Source organism: Adiantum capillus-veneris, chromosome 23, assembly GCF_014529385.1.
Source record: "Adiantum capillus-veneris isolate H3 chromosome 23, ASM1452938v2, whole genome shotgun sequence".
NCBI lineage: Eukaryota > Viridiplantae > Streptophyta > Polypodiopsida > Polypodiales > Pteridaceae > Adiantum > Adiantum capillus-veneris.
In genome coordinates this window covers 74,613,107-74,630,678 of record NC_140953.1, presented here as the reverse complement: position 1 = coordinate 74,630,678, position 17,572 = coordinate 74,613,107, and the positions used below count along the sequence as shown (strand labels likewise).

The 17,572-nt window shown below is 39.9% G+C and overlaps 1 protein-coding gene across 1 annotated transcript; it reads left to right on the top strand.

Annotated features, from left to right (window-relative positions):
• Positions 1 to 9,515: 9,515 nt before the first annotated feature.
• Positions 9,516 to 9,945, top strand: LOC147427995 (uncharacterized). The gene is made up of 2 exons (XM_086496791.1): positions 9,516 to 9,545; positions 9,589 to 9,945. The coding sequence occupies exons 1-2, from the start codon at positions 9,516 to 9,518 to the stop codon at positions 9,943 to 9,945; spliced, it is 387 nt and encodes a 128-aa protein (XP_086352917.1).
• Positions 9,946 to 17,572: the final 7,627 nt, after the last annotated feature.

The window sequence follows — 17,572 nt, the reverse complement described above, 5'->3', positions numbered from 1 at the left end:
ACACATACACACATTTTTTTTGCTTACTCTCAAGTGATTTCTATTGGATCTATATATGGCTCACTCTACTCAACTTGGTCTCACCTATATATTTGTATCGTGTCCTCAATATGAATCAGTCTTTGAGAGCCTACATGGTGTGTCTCTTCTCTCTCTCTCTCTCTCTCTCTCTCTCTCTCTCTCTCTCTCCATGGTATCACAGCGGTAATGATCACGCGCCGATTCACATTATGGTGACAAAATAGTATGTGTATGTGATTCACATGTAAGATTTAGAATTGCTACAAAGTTTATTTTTAAGGATTGATTCTTGTTAACTATGGTTGTTTTGTGTTAATAAGAATACGATTAGTACTTTGTGTGGTGTTTATTGATAATCAATATGGTGAATCATTGATTACGTTTTCTTGTTGATTTGTCTTTTGACACCGTGCCCTTTGTCTCAATTTTTGAGGGTCTTCTACTCAAAATTTAGAGAAACGGAAAATGCGCAATGAAGCACAGCTAAATGATACTTTTCATCCTAAACTTGTTCGTCTCCTCGAGCTCTTTGATTTGAGTTGTGGGTTTGCGTCAATCGGAGTTTACAGCAGAAAGTTTTGTTGTTTTTATTGCAATTGAGCTTCACGAAGCTTTCTTCCTCGTGCGTCTTCATGAAGCGTCTGCGATCATTTTTGTAATTTTGGCATCGACGTTTTTGAGCAATCTTAGCTTTTTGTTGCTTATATTGTGGCCGTCAATCTTGCATCTCACGTCACTCTATTTTGAGGACTCTTTTATTAATAACGTCTCTTTTTCCCTGTTTTTTGGGTGACGTCCCTCAGATCTTTGACGTTTATTGAGCATCCTTCTTGCGTTTTATCATTGACAGAACACAGTCATCATATTTCTCTTTTTCTCAATTGCAGCCTTCACCATATATGGTGTACAGATTCTGCGATCTTATCTTTTACGTCTTCTCGCAACTAGATATTGCTATGACTATTTGTGTCAATGGCTTTCCTTGTTCTGTTCCTCTTTTCCAGGGCAAGGATTTCCAGGCTGGAAAGCAAAGATGTTGCTAATTCTTGAAGGCGATGAACTCTCTGATGTTGTCCTTCGAAATCGTGTTTTTCCGCCTCAGCCTGTTCATACGGATCATGACATTGTGATTATCACTGAAGGACCTATATTGGAAGATTGGAATGTTGCGTATATTCTTTCTGCTCTTACTGATTCCTTTTGCTTCATATGTATGGACTGCCTACTTTCCATGACATATGGAAGTACCTTATTACAAACTTTCAGAAGAAATCTGTTACAAAAATACTTTATTTAAGAGGGTTGCATAACAACTTACAATATGAAGTTAGTACTGTGATGATGAGATACATTGAGTCTTTCAAATCTATTTTTAATCAACTTGGTGCTGTCGATGATCCTGTTTCACAAAAACAACTGATTACACTTCTTCTTGATATGGTGAAGGACTCTTCTTATGATAGCATTTTTACTATTCTATCTAATAAAGATGGTCTCGATTTTGACCAAGCCTGCATGTCTTTAATTGAATGCTCTCAACGTCAAGAATGACGTAATGCTGGTCATGATACAACTATGATTTCACAAGAGGATACTGAGTCACAACAAATCGAATGTGCTTTCAATGCTCGAAGGCGTCCATTTCAAAGAGGAAACCGCAGAGGTGACTGTCGCGGCAATATTTTCTCTCATCTCAAATTTGCTAATAAGAAATGTTCTTACTACAACAGATGAAGAACACAATATTACCACTAAACAACCACGTTTATCTAGAGACTCTTCTTCTTCTTCTTGTGAATATTGTGGACGATCTGATCATCCCACTCATATGTCCTATAAGAGTCGATTTGACACAGATCGTAATAGAGCATAATATGCTATTAAATACGAAAGCAATATTGTACGCAAAACAAGCTGCATCCTATGTTCAGTTGCTCCAAACAGAATATTTTATGTACATAATGGATCTTATCATGTACTTGATTTGGGGTTAAAAGATGACAATATTATTTTCTCCCATGCTGAGAATGCTAATATTGGTGAATGTATGTCATACTCAAATTTTTATTCTCTTGTAGCTGCTTTAGATTTGAATCTGGGGAAGTCTCTGTTGATAGACGTATCTGTAGAGATAATTGTCAAGACAATGGCAAGGCCAGAGAGTCTTGGACTGGGCCAAGGGCCGGACTAGGCAATGTGGAAAGGGAATCCAGCTAGGTCAAAGGGGCTATAGCTAGTGGGAGGTTGGGAGGTGGATTCTAGGCTCTAGTCTCCCCTAGTCTTTACACTGGTATCAAGAGCAAGGTTATTCTAGGCAAGAGGGATGGGTCGTGGACCACTGCTTTTGGTTAAGCATGCACATGCAAAGAGAGAAGGAGGCGGGCATGGCCACTTGCTAAGCAAAAAAATAAAAGACCCTCAAGGGCATATGCAGGCAACCTTGGTGGGGAGAACACCACAGAGGTTGACCATGACGAAAGCGGGCACGTTTTAGCCGGATGGGGTCGTGGTGGCCTGCTGAGGCATACCCGACAGAGGGCGGAGCCCCCCCGAGCAACATTGAGCAAGATACCTCTCTCTCCTAATCATTCTCGTTGCCAACAGAGCACTGCAGTCAAGCTTTTTTCCACACTACAGGCGCCCAAAACCCCTAGGATTATTGGACAACAAAATGTTTTTGAAGCTTAAGGGTGGGTACCCATAGTAGGGTTCTTCCCCTTTGCTCGTGAGCGGTTGGGATTGTTTCCTAGACACCATACATTCTTGGTAACTTCATGAGAATGCAGAAAAACAACTATTTGCTTTGAAACCTACCGCCAACTGCGTCAAATCTCATTGGTGCCCTTGAACAGGTGAATTTACAGTTCACTAAAGCTTGGACTACCAACAAACTTTCCGGTCGCTTCAAGCTTGGAGCACGAACGCAATTAGCACAGCTAATTACCGGTGACGGTACATTCTACGTCTACGGGATTCTTTCTCGATAATTATCGGTTGCGGTACATCCTACATCTATGGGACACCTTCTCGACTCCAGGTATTTTTCCTTCTATTCCTTCCACTGCACAGTGTTGCCATGGATTCAGATATTAATATGACTTTTAATTTCGAGCATCAAAACACCTGATCTTGTCCATGATGGCTCGCGGTTGGATGCTCTCACGGAGAGTGCCCGCGACGCTACGGTAGGTGACGACGCATATGAACTACTTGATATTCAAGAATTTCGTGCACTTCAGACACGCATATTAGTCATGGAAGGAAATTTTGCATCTTTAAATGAAAACGTCACTAAATTATCTACATTAGTGATACAACTTACGTAGCAGCAGGCCAAGGGCCCTATTGCCACACACATGCATGAGCACGTTGCTACACAGGGGCAAGGCCCTTCTGATCATGGACATGGTCCATCTCCAGATTCTTTGCACACTCTCACTGTAAAGGAGGTGGATGAGTTGTTGAAAAACACAAAACCACGTGCACCGACTTTTAAGGGAGAAGATTGAGATTGCAATAAGGATGCAGTGAATGTCTTTCTCAGCAAAAGTGGGATGGAATTCATGCCTTACGGTGTACTCCAGATGCAGTCAGATCATTGCAAACAAGCTTAAATCTGGAAGGCAAGGCCTACAAGTGGTGGATGTCTATCAAGGAGAAGAATATCATACCAGAGAGTTGGTCAACTTTTGAGGCTATGTTTCCCAAAGAATTCTTGCCTACAAATGAGGCACATCGAATTCTTGACGCGTGTTTCATGCGCCAATACCCATCATTACTTGAATATATATCTCACTATCGGGATTTTTTCCTCAAGTTGGAAGGACTAGACACCTTTTAGCATGTATGTGGGTTTATCCGTGGTTTGACGCCAGAGCTTAAAAAGCACGTCAAGACTCAAGACCCTAAAACACTTGAGGAAGCCATAGTGAAAGCACATATTCATGATGATCCAGATGAAAATAAATCACATCATAATCACGTGCCTGCTAATACACACGGTAATTTACGCACACAGTACGGGCACAATAAAAGAAAATTTATAGTAGCCAATTCTGAAGTATCTAAAAAATCCAAGGGGTCCAGAGGTCCTCTCTCTCATGAGGACTTTGATAAAAGCTAAGAAAGAGAAATTATGTTTTCAATGCTTAGGAAGCGGTCATGGCAAAAAGGATTGTCTCAATGGGAAATTTGCTGGTCATGGCAAGGAGAAACTAGTGCACATGGTGCAACTGCTGCCTCTTGAGTCTTCCTCACGATTCTCTATAGTGGAAGTAACACACACGCCGAGGTGGTGCATGAATGCTGTCTCACAGCTTCCATGTGGCAATAGACCTTTGGATCACATGAGTTAGTACATATGCACGATCTCTGCAAGGGCACAAGGTGCGCATCTTGGTAGATGACGGTGCTACTCACCATTTTTTCAATTATGGATTGGTGAAAAAACTCAAATTGCCTCAAACTCCAAGTACCCACCACTACAAGGTAGCAATGATGAATGGATATGATGCAGAAGTCTGGTACTCAAGTCTGAGCTGTCCCGTTGGAGGTGCAAGGCTGCTCCACATCCTTGGAATTTTTGGTTATGAATATGCAGAGGGCAGAGGTGGTTCTAGGTAGGGAATGGTTGCATAGCCTAGGACCATCACTGAAGCGTAGCTATGAGCACAACAGCTTGATGTTTGAACCCATGGTGCACATGTGTTGTTGTTAGGAGAGAAGGATGTACCTTCTTCACCATTGATATGTACAGCTAAGCTTATATAGCTCATTTCTCATAATGAAATAGATCAAGTTTTATTGTGTTACTCATTGTCCGATTTTCTCTCTAACATTGAATCTGTTGAACATTCCTCAACGCTGCATGCTTCTCTCTCATCTCTTCCACCAATGGCTACTTCCCAACAAGCAAAGTTTGCTCGTGATTTAGAAAAATTATAAAAGGAATTTCATGATGTTTTTCCTAATGATTTGCCACCAAGATTATCATCGACACGATCGGTGCAACATAGCATCGATGTGGTTGCAGACAGTAAACCTGTCAGTAAACCACCCTACCGCATGAGTTACTCTGATGCTGCTGAGGTGGAACGTCAGCTTGCTGACTATCTTAGTAACGAGTTTATTCAACCCAGTTCTTCACCATGCGCTTTTCCTATCCTATTAGTGAAGAAAAAAGACGGTAGTATGTGCTCGTGCGTAGATTATCGTGCCTTAAATGCGGTTATTTTTAAGAACAAGTACCCATTGCCACGCGTGGATGAGTTGTTCGACAAGCTCACTCATGCTCGTATTTTTATGAAAATAGACTTGCGGTCAGGTTATCACCAAGTACGTATTCGACGTGCTGATATACCCAAAACTGCATTCGGAACAAGGTTTGGACACTATGAGTTTTTGGTTATGCCATTTGGCTTAACCAATGCGCCCGCAACCTTCATGACACTTATGGATAGTGTCTTGAGGGTGTAGTTGGGCAAATTTGTCATCGTTTTTCTCAATGACATTCTTGTATACAGTGCTTCTAAAGAAGAACACTTACAACATCTGAGGCAGGTGTTTGAATTGTTACAAACAAATCAATTATATGCCAAGGAATCTAAGTGTGATTTTTTTTGAAAGAAGAAATTCACTATCTTGGACATGTTAATTCAGCTAATGGGCTACATATGGATCAATCCAAAGTGGATACAATTTGGCATTGGCCTTCTCCTAAAAATTTGAAAGAGTTACAATTTCTTTTAGGATTTGCAGGTTTTTATCAAAGGTTCATTAAAAACTATGCTAATATTGATGTTCCCATGATGGATCAACTGAAAGGCAAAGGAAAAGCTTCTCAGTGGGGACCCATTCGACATCATAGTTTTGATATGCTCAAGGATGCATTAGCTACAACTCCAATACTAGCTATTGTAGATTCTTTGAAACCATTCGTTTTGGAAATGGATGCCAATGACCGTGCTATTGGAGCAGTCATGTTACAAGAGGCGGCCAATTGCATTTGAAAGAAATAAGCTTGATGCAGCACAGCAGAACTACTCTACTTTTGAACGTGAACTCTATGCAATAGTGTCTGCTTTAAAAACATGGAGACATTATTTGTATAGTGCTCAGTTTGAGATTGTGTTTGACCATGAAAGCATCAAATGGTTTACATAAGAAACTTGTTTGAAGAATGGGAAAGCCAGGTGGACTGAGATTCTTCAAGAATATGACGCCAAGCTCCGGTATCATAAAGGACGATACAATGTGGTGGCTGACGGACGCTCTTAGTCGTATACCTGGGATCAATTTTCTTGTTCATGGAACTTCTTAATGAATTTTTGGATTTTCTAAAGGGAAAATATGAGCACGATGATGCATATTCCAAAGTGTGGAGCCATGTACAAATGAGGGATCCTTCTCACTCCAATGATGGTAGTGTAGCGTTAACCTCCATACATAGTTCTTCTCTGTCGAGTGATGAACTACAGCGATGGAAGCATTTCACCATCGACAATGGGTACCTACTCCATAAGGGGAGAGTTTGTGTACCGACGGACACAGACATTCGGCTCCAAATTCTTTATGAATGTCATGATAGTCCAAGTGCAGGGCACCCGAGTATTAGAAAGATTTATGCTCTCGTACGACGACAGTTTTATTGGAGGTTTACATGGCTTTGTTCAAGGTTATGTCTTGCATTGCCAAACATGTCAGGTTAACAAAGTAGAGTGCCTGAAAGCAAGAGGACTCTTACATCCTTTGGAGATCCCCAATGGTAAGTGGGAAAGTATATCTATGGATTTTATTGTGGGTTTACCAACCACCGTATGAGGTCATGACTCAGTATGGGTGGTCGTAGACCGGTTGACTAAACTATGTAATTTTATTCCAAACAAATCAACGATTAAGACTCAAGAAATAGCTAAGTTATTTGTGGAAAACCTATAGAAGTTGTATGGTTTGCCAAGTAACATTGTCAGTGATCGTGATCCCAGGTTTTATAGTCATTTTTGGAGGGTTGTGTTTAAACGATTGGGTACACAACTAAACCTCAGTACAACCAATCATCCAGAAACGGATGGTCAAACTGAACAAGTTAACCAAGTGCTAGAGGATATGCTACGCGCATACGTTAGCAAGAAACAATCAGACTGTGAAGAATATTTATCTATTCTCAAGTTTGCCTACAATCGTGCTACGCATGTCACGACTGGATTTAGTCCTTTCATGCTCATGTATGGTTTTCAACCTAGGTCACCTGTTACAGTGGTATTGGCAACCGAAAAACTTCAACATGGTAAGGATTTTCTCCAAGACCACATGGATATGCTAAACTCGCTCGTCAGATTATCCGACAAGCACAGGATCGGTATAAGAAGTACACTGATGAGATACGTCGGCAAGTTAGCTTTGAGGAAGGGGAGGAAGTATTTTTACGTGTACCAGAGCGTTCAGAAAGTCTGAAAACTGGGCCAACACCTAAATTATCTCCACGATATTATGGGCCTTTCAAAATACTCAAGCCAGTGGATGATCGTGCCTACAAATTATCGCTACCTACACATGCTCGTGTCATCCGGTGTTTACTGTAAGCCGTTTACGTAAGCATTTACATAGGGGGGACAATGCCATTGATCAAAAGATTTAGGTCGATTTCGGTGAACCTCTTACCTTACCGCATGAACCTGAACAAATTCTCGACTATCATGATTTACGTACACGTCATCATGTGTGTCGATAAGCTTTAATCAAGTGGAAAGATTGACCTGGCGAAGGTGCCACTTGGGAAAACATTAGTGTTCTTAAGAAGAAGTTTCCCACTTTTGTTTTCAAGGACTAAAACTCTTCTTTAAGGGGGGAGTACTGTCAGGACAAGGGCAAGGCCAGAGAGTCTTGGACTGGGCCAAGGGCCGGAATAGACAATGTGGTAAAAGAATCCAGCTAGGGCGAAGGGGCTATAGTGCGAGGTTGGGAGGTGGATTCCAGGCTCTAGTCTCCCCTAGACTTTACAATAATTTTCATAGCTTGATTTGGCAAGAAAAGAGAATTCTTAGGGAAAATGTATTCAGGAACCTTGTTTATCCTCTAGGAGTTGATGTATTTGCAAAATAGTTGACACAATGGGTTGAGGATAAAATCCAAACCAAAATGGCTTTGTGGCATTGTACTAAATGGCCAATTCATGTTAGGTTGAGGATTGTGCAGGCTATGTGGATTTCCTCTATATGCTTTGTTTTCTTCCCTTTGATACTTGACCAGTTGCGAGATTTACATCAAAAATACTGAGATTTTATGGGGATCTTCTCTTGTAGCTTGGCTCGCCTGGAAGCATTTGGCATTGCCTATTCACTTGGGAGGATTGGGTATCCTTCATTTGCAAATGCACATGGTGGCTAGTAGGGAAACCTTACTGAAACAAATTGATGTATAATCTTGTTGTGTACTTTCATGGTGTTTGGGATATGTTTGCATGGGACAAATTGTTTTGTGCTACTCATCATCAATTGTGTGAGAATACTACTAATATGTTGGTTAAGTCTTGAGAAAAACAATGTGCTTTGTTGATTTGGGATGGTAGAGTCAGATATACAGGTAATCCCTTAGGGTATGAGTCTTGTTGGTGGAGCTTTGGGTTTAAAAAACCACCTGCTGTTTACTTGGGAAAAAAAGCATAAGAGGGTTAAGCCCAATCAATCAAATTGTTACTCTAACATAAATATTATTGCCTTTATGGTGGCTAAGAGAAGATTCAGACTAGGAAATGGGCTCAAAATTACTTGGGGACAGTTGTGTACACATGTCAGCAATTTGAAAGTTTCTTCTTGCAATCGATTTAATCAAAGATTCAAAGATTGAGCATTGCCAGAGACTTCAACAAATTGATGGACCTCCCCAACCAAAAGTTTCTATCTATACTTGATCCCTTAGCCTTAGATAGAGAACAGATGCAACAAGATTTGCGAGTTCAATCTAGATCAACGTTGGTGGTTGAAGAAGCTATCTGATGTATGATGAATTGTTACCAAAAAGAGAATGTCTAATGGAAAATGCCCCCTTGAGACAACGAAGCACATATTTTGGAACTTCCCTATAATATATGCTTGGTGGATATGTTTGTATGATGCATTGGAAGACTAAGTTTCTGAATATAGACTGCTTTATGGAACAATTCAAACGGGTTCTACACGTTTAGACTTATGTATTGCTTCTCTGAGACTTTGGGTGTTATCCTTTTTGTGAAATGCTAGAAACTCGGCTTTGTTTGATACACACACCTTTCACAGTTTCCAACTGCCTTGGTCTATGATTCGAGATAAATTGTTAGAGGACTGTGCAGCACTGCCAGTTCCTCAACAGAATAACACGATGGAATTCCTCATCGTGATGTAAACATGTAACAAAATGTAATATAGTACTTAAGTTAGAGAGAGAGAGAGAGAGAGAGAGAGAGATTTTCACAATTATGTAGGCAAATGAAATTTCCACTCTGGACCAAGAGAGAAAGAATGGGATGCCCGTTCAAGGATCAGAAAGAGGTATGTTGATGGAGCGAGTGGTCCGGCCAGTCTATGATCAAAGGCAGGGGTTGGCGAAGGCGACATTGACGAGGGAGAGCGGAAGAGTGCCAGCGCAGGGGTAGGTGCGGCCGTAGCGGAGGCCGGAGGAGACGGGTTGGACTTTGACGTTGGGGAGGAGAGTGCAGTGGCCGAAAGTGGGCACGTCCACCTCCATGGCGAAGCGGCTGATGATCTTCTGGTTCCAGCGCCGGTCCTGGCAGGCTGCAATGATGTTGAAGGCCTCACAGGGGCAGTTGTTCACGAGCTCCCACTCGCACAGCCCGGTCGCCACGGGAGTGTTGGTCAGCACGAGGTCGTGCAGCCTGCACTTGCGGGGCGTAGCTGCTTGCACGACGGAGGTCCCCTCCATGATATTTAGCAGCAGCGCCGCCACCATCGCCACTGCGGTGGCCAGAAAAGGAGATCAATAATATTACGACATATGATATGACTATAGCACACAGACGTGGGTTTTTGTATAATTGTAGAATAATAACACAGACGTGCCATATTCTTATACCTGTGCAGAGTTCCACCCTCCCCATTGCCATTGTTGATGATGAAGATGGGTTCTAGCCCTAAATGCTGCTCGATGTGCTCACTGCTGCTTACAGTTTTGCGGGCACTACTATTCCAGCCTTTACAGCACCCGCTTTATATACTCCTAATTACGTCGTCGTAATCCGACCTGCCAAACCTCAATTATCTCCCACCATACGCCAAGCTAAAATGCCAAATGAAATACTTGTTCCTCATGTTTGTGTGTGTTCCTTGGCTATTGATGTATTCACATGGCTTTACTCCACCAACGTTGAGAGTCATTGCTCCCATGATAACTATAAAGATATGTGAACATCGATCCCGAACCTTCTACGGTTAAACTTCCATGTGGGTATTGGTGTTCTTGTTGGCTACTAATTATAGTGCCATTTATGCTAGTAGAAGGTCACATTTACAATGAGGAAACGGAAACATCCATATTGCTTGACAGCTAGTTGAGTTTGAATATAGTGATTACATGCTTTGATAGCCACTAGGTGTTGATTGATTGATGACTTGACTTGGGGGGTAGTTCGAATGGACCTATTCCCTCTCGGACTTAGTCCTTGATACCAACATTTCTAGGTGAGAACTTTGAGGACCAAGCACTAACACATGCCTTTGTCCACCCAAACATTCTCTTCTTACAGACCTCCTAGCCTACCTTCTCTTGGCCTACCTTGAGGAGACCACTTAACTTGGATGCTCAATTGACTCGTGTGCCAACATAGTCATGCCCTTGTCTTTGTGGCAATATTACTTTCCTTAAAGGAGTGTTTTTGTCCTTAAAAACATTGATCAATGAAATAACTCTCCATAAGAATAGTAATGCTCTCCTCTCTAAACTTGCATCACGTCAAATACTGTCCCACACAATTATAATTATGTGCTTGTAGCAAAAATCAAATTGAATGATTGCAGTCAATATTTTCACAGGAGATTGTCCCTTCGACCAAGAGAAACCTCTATTTTCTCTACTTAGATCTCAAATTAAGAGTAAAGCCTACCTCAAGTGAGATGCTCTAACTGAGCAAACTTATTGTTCTCACTACTTAACTACTAGTAGAACCTATCTTCAGAAAAATTATTGACTAATAGTAGAACCTATCCAGGCAAAACGCTCTAATTGAGAAAAGCCTATTTCTCTCTTCTCAGCAAATAGTAGATTATCTCAAGCAAGATGTTCTAATTGAGCAAAAGTTAACTCTTTATCTCCTCAAGCAATTTCTTCCAAAAATTGGAGTGCTTCTTATAGATGTATATAATTCAAGCTATTGATAGGTGTTTTGGGCTTACTTATAGAAGAAAACAAAAGGTTGGCACTCTAAGTTTAAGTCCTTAGGTACATTTACCTTCCACATGCATATTTTATTCCAAAAGTAGAGTTGTTCTTCATGAAAGATGGAGCATTTTGTGAACTATCTATGGTTAACATAGAGGGATCCCCAAAACTTCTTAAACTCCACAATTTGATGGATGTTGTAGTGTGCCAATCATCTTTTTGACAAAAGTATCCCTTCTAGCGCTTTAAAGGCATACACATGTAATCCCATGATATACAATCAAATTTGATATGTTTGACACGTCTCAACAAGAATTTAAGCATGAGAGATTTGAGTAGGAGTAATAATTGTGTGAATTGGCAAGTCAACGAATAATATACAAGAGATAAGATATAGGAATAACTCGTATAATTCTTAAATAGACATGGACTGTCTACTCCTCATCTTACCAAGAAGCAATATTCTGATAGACTCTCAAAAGAATCCACTTTTGTAACTCAACTTGTTTTCCACGTATTCTTATAGGATACCCCAAGTGTATCATGTAAGGCGAAGTATGATTTCATGTACAACTATAATGGAGATTGATCCTAAAAAACATTTACTTATTACAAATAATAGGTAGCAACATAGGGTTGCCCTATGGAATATGCAACAAAAAACCAAGTTAATGGATATTTTATTAATGAAGAACCCTTTATGACCAATGGTCATTTTATGTAGTTTCTCCACTTAGGAATAGGTGACATTTGGAACAATGTTACATGAGGTATGGATGTTTGTTTTGACACCGAGGACAATATTTTTCACAAAAGAATGAACATCACTCCTCATAGTTGGCCAAGATGCTCCAAGTCTCAAAATCCGTCGCATAGTTTTATCTTCCGCAAAGTGAAGTCCTACTATGATAATATGTGCTTGACTTAGGTATTGGGTCTTCTCCTCAGGATTAATGCATAAAAGCAATATTCCATCTCGATTTCTTTTGTATAGCCTTCCATCTAGTAATTGAACATAGCCAACTGCTCAATTAATCTGATTGTAATAAAAAATGGTATTCGCAAATCCACTTGAGCTATGGTCATCAATGATACCATGTTTTTTGACCATCGAGGTATCATTTTCACGAAGAACAGATATATGCATCTGGTAGTTCATCATTTACTCCTTTAAGTGGTTCTCTTAAAAACAATCCTTGACAAATGATATTCTTTTTTATGTGTAGTGGCCATTTTTTACAACTACAGTGAAATCAAATTCCAGAAGAATGATGACCACCTCACTATTCTTACTGTGTTGCGTGGCTTGTTGACCAAATACAATAAGGCTTGGTGGTCCACAAAGAACACAAATTTGTTAGCTAATAGGTGATGTCTATACTTTTTTACGGCATAGAACATTCCTAGTCCTTCACTTTTGGTGATGATATAGTTCTTTTCTGCCATATTCAACTCGCGGCTAGCATAAGAAATAGGAAAATCAATTTTTTCGTCTCCTGGTAGAGCTAGTATAACACCCAATGGCAAAATTGTAAGCATCTACATGTATGTGGAATATCTACTCCAATCTAGTGCTTTCAATATTGGAGCTGAAGTGAGAGCTTTCTTAAGCTTCATGAAGGATTCTTCACATCATCAGTCCATTCAAAGTGTGTAATCAAGGTGTACATAGGTTTTGCAATTATATCGTACATGTAAATGAATCGTTTGTAATATCCACAATGTCCCATAAGACTTGAACCCCCTTGACTGTTGTTGTTCTAGGCAAATCAGCAATAACATGAATCTTATCCATGTCAGTAGCTATGATATTTTTTAGACACTATATGTCCAAGAATTTTTCCTTGTCTACCTATGAATGTGCACTTCTCAGGATTTAAGAAAATCTCTATAAAGTCTACATTTTTCGAATACTTTTTTGAGGTGTTCAAAATGATCAACTTGGATTGATGGAATGTACGCATAGATCATCCATATATACTTCCAAGAAACTGTGAAGATATTCTTTAAAAGCAGGCTCATTAATCTTTGGAAGGTGGTAGGAGCATTAGTTAACCCAAAAGGCATAACCCGATACGCGAAAATACCCAGTCCATTGCAAAGGCAGTTCTATGCTTATCTTTGGGATCAGCAAAAAGTTGATTGTATCCGAATAGCTATCTAAAAAGCTGTAAGCTTCTTTTCTGCAACTCGTTCTAAAACATGCTCAATGGTTAGAAGAGGAAAGTTGTCTCTAATGGTAGTTGCATTCACATTCTTGAGGTTGACACACACTCCTAATTTCCATTTTTCTTGGGTACTACCACAATGGAAGACATCCAATCTAGGTGTTCCATTTCATAAATGAATTCGGTCTCCTTTACCTTTTCAATCTCTTCTTTGATATTTCTGCAAATGTTTTATTATATGTTATGGGCCTTTGTCTACTTGGTTTAGCATCATCTCTCATGGGTATGGTATATTGATAGATTTCTGGATTAACACCCTTGAGATCCTTATAAGACCAAGTAAAGATATCTCGGTATTCCTTCAATAAGCTTAATAAAAGATCTTCTTCTTCTTCCATAAGGTCATTTGCAATGTAGGCTAGTCTAGACTCTTCTCCTAGTTCCGTCAGATCTATCTTTTTGCGTTTTCAGGCCCCTGGTAGGACTCACCCTATTTTCGTAGTTCTCTAAACAGGTTGTTTGATTATGATTTTCCAATCTTGGAGAGTATATTTCTTGTAATGGGATGGAACACTCGTTACATCTTTACCATCCTCTTCAGTGGTTTACATTTCAGTTGTATATACCTCCTTTAGAGCTTTTTTCAACTCTTTTATTTCTTTTTTTGTTCCATTTGTGTCATGGTTGAAACCTTGTTCTGGTTTTTAGGTTTTGCTTCAGTTTCCTTTCTTATTTTTCTCATTGTTTTTAACATTTTTGTATTTTTTTTTAAAGGATATCTACCAGTGATTTTGTCCTTGACACAATCATGTGTCTCTATCTGCATTAGAAATCGTGTTCTACTGGAGATTGATGGCATAGGTCTGGCTTTCAAATTTTTCGTGTCTCTTTTTCTTCTATACCATTTTTGTCTTCTTGGTTTCTGGTTAGGAAAGTCAAAATCCTTTTCCTCCCCTCCTTTCATGAGTAGCTTAGCTCTTACATGTTATTTTTTTCAACCCCGAATCATCCAAGGTAGCTGGATGTTCTTCTAACTCATCTGTTGCATCATAGTAGAGGTTTGAAAAGACTTGTTGAGCTTTCATCAAGTTCTTGGGTTTCAAAATTTCGTCTTCAATGCGAAGGGTTGAGATCATTTGGATGGGAATTATGTTGTAGCCTTCCTCATTGCAAAATTGAGTAGGCATAGATGTATTTACACATACCTCCATTGTCGCTAAAATTTGAGTCCACTCAAATGGCTCAAACAAATGCTCTGGAAAGGGTTAAGGTACATAGGATTTGTCTGTGCAATCCCTTTCTAAGATACATTCTTCTCGTTTTAAGCTTCCGTTTTCTGAAGCTTCGTACATCTAAATAGGAGTGTCTTTGTTCAACCAAGATGGAAGCTTAGTTTCAGTTGAAGAGACTGACTCAAATTCTTGTATGGGAGTTTTCATGACATCTCTATAAGTGTGATCTTTCAAATTAACTCTTGTTATTGATCACACTTGCTTCAAGTACAAATAATTGTTTCTCCAATCTTGGATGTGTTGTACTTGTCGCATGAAAGGTCTTCCCAATATGATTTTGTAATTGAGTTTCTTTCCAAAGTCTACTATGGAAAAAGTGTATTGATATTCAGTTCCACACGAATTAACTATCACCTTTTCAAGCAGTCCTAAGGGTCTTTCGCTATGTCCATCAGCCAATTGCAATTTCATGCGAATTTGTCTAATGGCTAGTTGTCCCCAGGACTCTCATACTACTTTTGTGGCTATGGCTATGCCTGCCCCACTATCCAGTATTGCCATGTTTTCTATGTCATTATATTTCATTGGAAGGGTTGTGTTTCCTTCTTCCCCTTCGTAGTATTCTCCAACTTTTCTCATTGGAACCAATCGAATCTCTTTGGTATCCATTTTGTGTTTCAATTTCTCCAATTCTTTTGCGATTAGCCCTGTTATTCCCACCTTCTTGAAAGTTTTCTGTAGATCATTCCATAAATATGGCCTGATTTTCAATAGTTATCCTAAAGCAAGTGTGCATTGGATGGGTGTAGACATGATTGAATGGATGTTGTCTACTTCTAGGGTTGTTCCACTCTTTTTACTTGAGTGGTTTTACACACTATGGATTCATCTTCATTATCTCCAAGTAAGAGGGTAGTGTTTTCAAGGTCAATGGTTTAGACATTTCAAAGCTTCAGATCCGCAATCCCCATACAAGGATTGTACATCCACGTCCATATCAGGAGGTAGATTGTCTAACCAAACTTCCTCTATAGGAGCTGAATTTAAAGTTAGGCTCCCATCATTGATCTCTCTAACTTTTTCACATAAGTGTCTTGGCCAGGATTCTTCTGCGAATGGAATTCCATCTAAGGCATCTTCGTTGTCTGACACTATAAGTTCTGGCTCTTTGGTTTCAAGGTGGGGTTCTACCACCACTTTGGATTTTTCTTTATTGGCTCTTATCACAAGCTTCTTAGGTTTTGCCATACTCTCGATCGAGCTTGGGTTTTTGTGTTTCCAGCATCTCTTGCGTGATTCTTACCAAATTTTGATACGCTTCAAGCTTAGCTGCTTCCATGTCTAGAGAAGGATAGTTTTTCCATTTGTTTTCCATGTTTTGGCCTGATTTAAGTCCCGCTTGGTAAGCTTCCAAGGCTGCATTAATAGGCTCAAAAATTTTCTCAACCAAAATTGATCCTCAAGATTTCACGGTGGTTTCTTTGATTTCGCTTCCAATTTCTTTCACCTTTTCTTGGAATAGCTTCTTTGCTTTCTCTTCGTTTTCAGCCCTTTGTTTTTGTTTTCTCATCTCATACCTTTTGTTTCTACTTCTTTTGGTCTTTTGAGAGGAAATTTTTTTATTTTCCAAATCATCAGAGGAGTTATGTTTCTTTTTCTTAGCTAGGCTTTGGTGATTACTTGATTGGAAAAATGGGTTCACTCTCACAAGAGCTACTAGGTATCACTTGGACTAAGTTCACTATTGTTTTACCCTTGTTTAAAGGATTTTTTGGACAATCTTCTGGGAAGTGTCCTCCCTTTTTGCAACATTGTAAGAAATAAGCTTCAACTGGCTTGAGGTTCTTGTTAGGCTTTGGGCATTTATTTTTCCAATGATCATCTGCACCATTTATGACAGTTCCCAATTTGTGGCTTAATCATGGGTCTTACCATTGGAGGCCTTACAGCTTGATTAGCTACATAATACATTGGTGCTAGCTCTAGTGTAGTATAAGTCACAGGTTCTTCCATTGGTGGTGGATGTGAATTATACCAATCTCTGTCTACCATTACTGTAGATGGACTAGGCTGAGCATAGGATGTAACAGGCACTAGTGCTTGTTCATCTATGACTCCCTCTGGATGCATGTACTTTACAGGTACTGCATCATGTCCCAGATATGGAGGTTGTTGACCCAACACGGGTGAGGTCTTTCCATACCCATCAGTGGTCTTTGAGCTGGGGCCATATTAGGCTGCTATCTGTACATAGGTTGTCCTTGTGGCCTCATAGGCACGTACTAAACATTCCCTTCATACTTTGGTCAATAGTAGCACTCATTGGTCTCACGGTTGGTCCACTAACCCTTGATTGCACACCATTTTTGCGGTCTAATTGGTTGTCTCTGTTGAGGTATCCCTTGTCCTGATCCTCTCATAGGTGCTTTTTACTTGTTATTCATCATGTCATTCATCCTTTTGAGCATGTCTTCTATGGCTGAAAGTGATGTTGCAGGAGCCGTTCCCACTTGTGTTGGTTTGGTGGATGTTGTCTTCTCGCTTTGGTTATTCTTAGGGACATCTTCCTCATTGAAAATATCACAATTGTCTCCTAAGTCAATAGCATCTGACACACACTCTTCTAGGGTTGTATGCTTCTTGCTATATAGTATAGCATGAAGTTCTTTGTTTAGCATCCCCTCTAGAAACAATGATACTAGTCATTCTTCTGCAGGTATCTCTAGCTCTGGCATCTCGCAATGTATTGTTTCATTTGAGTTGCACAATCCCTAATAGACTCAC

Excerpts from the sequence above, each read along its gene's own strand:
- LOC147427995 (XM_086496791.1), top strand. The coding sequence starts at position 9,516 with ATGGGATGCCCGTTCAAGGATCAGAAAGAG. Across the intron at positions 9,546-9,588 it reads CGTTCAAGGATCAGAAAGAG|GCAGGGGTTGGCGAAGGCGA; the intron begins GTATGTTGATGG and ends CTATGATCAAAG.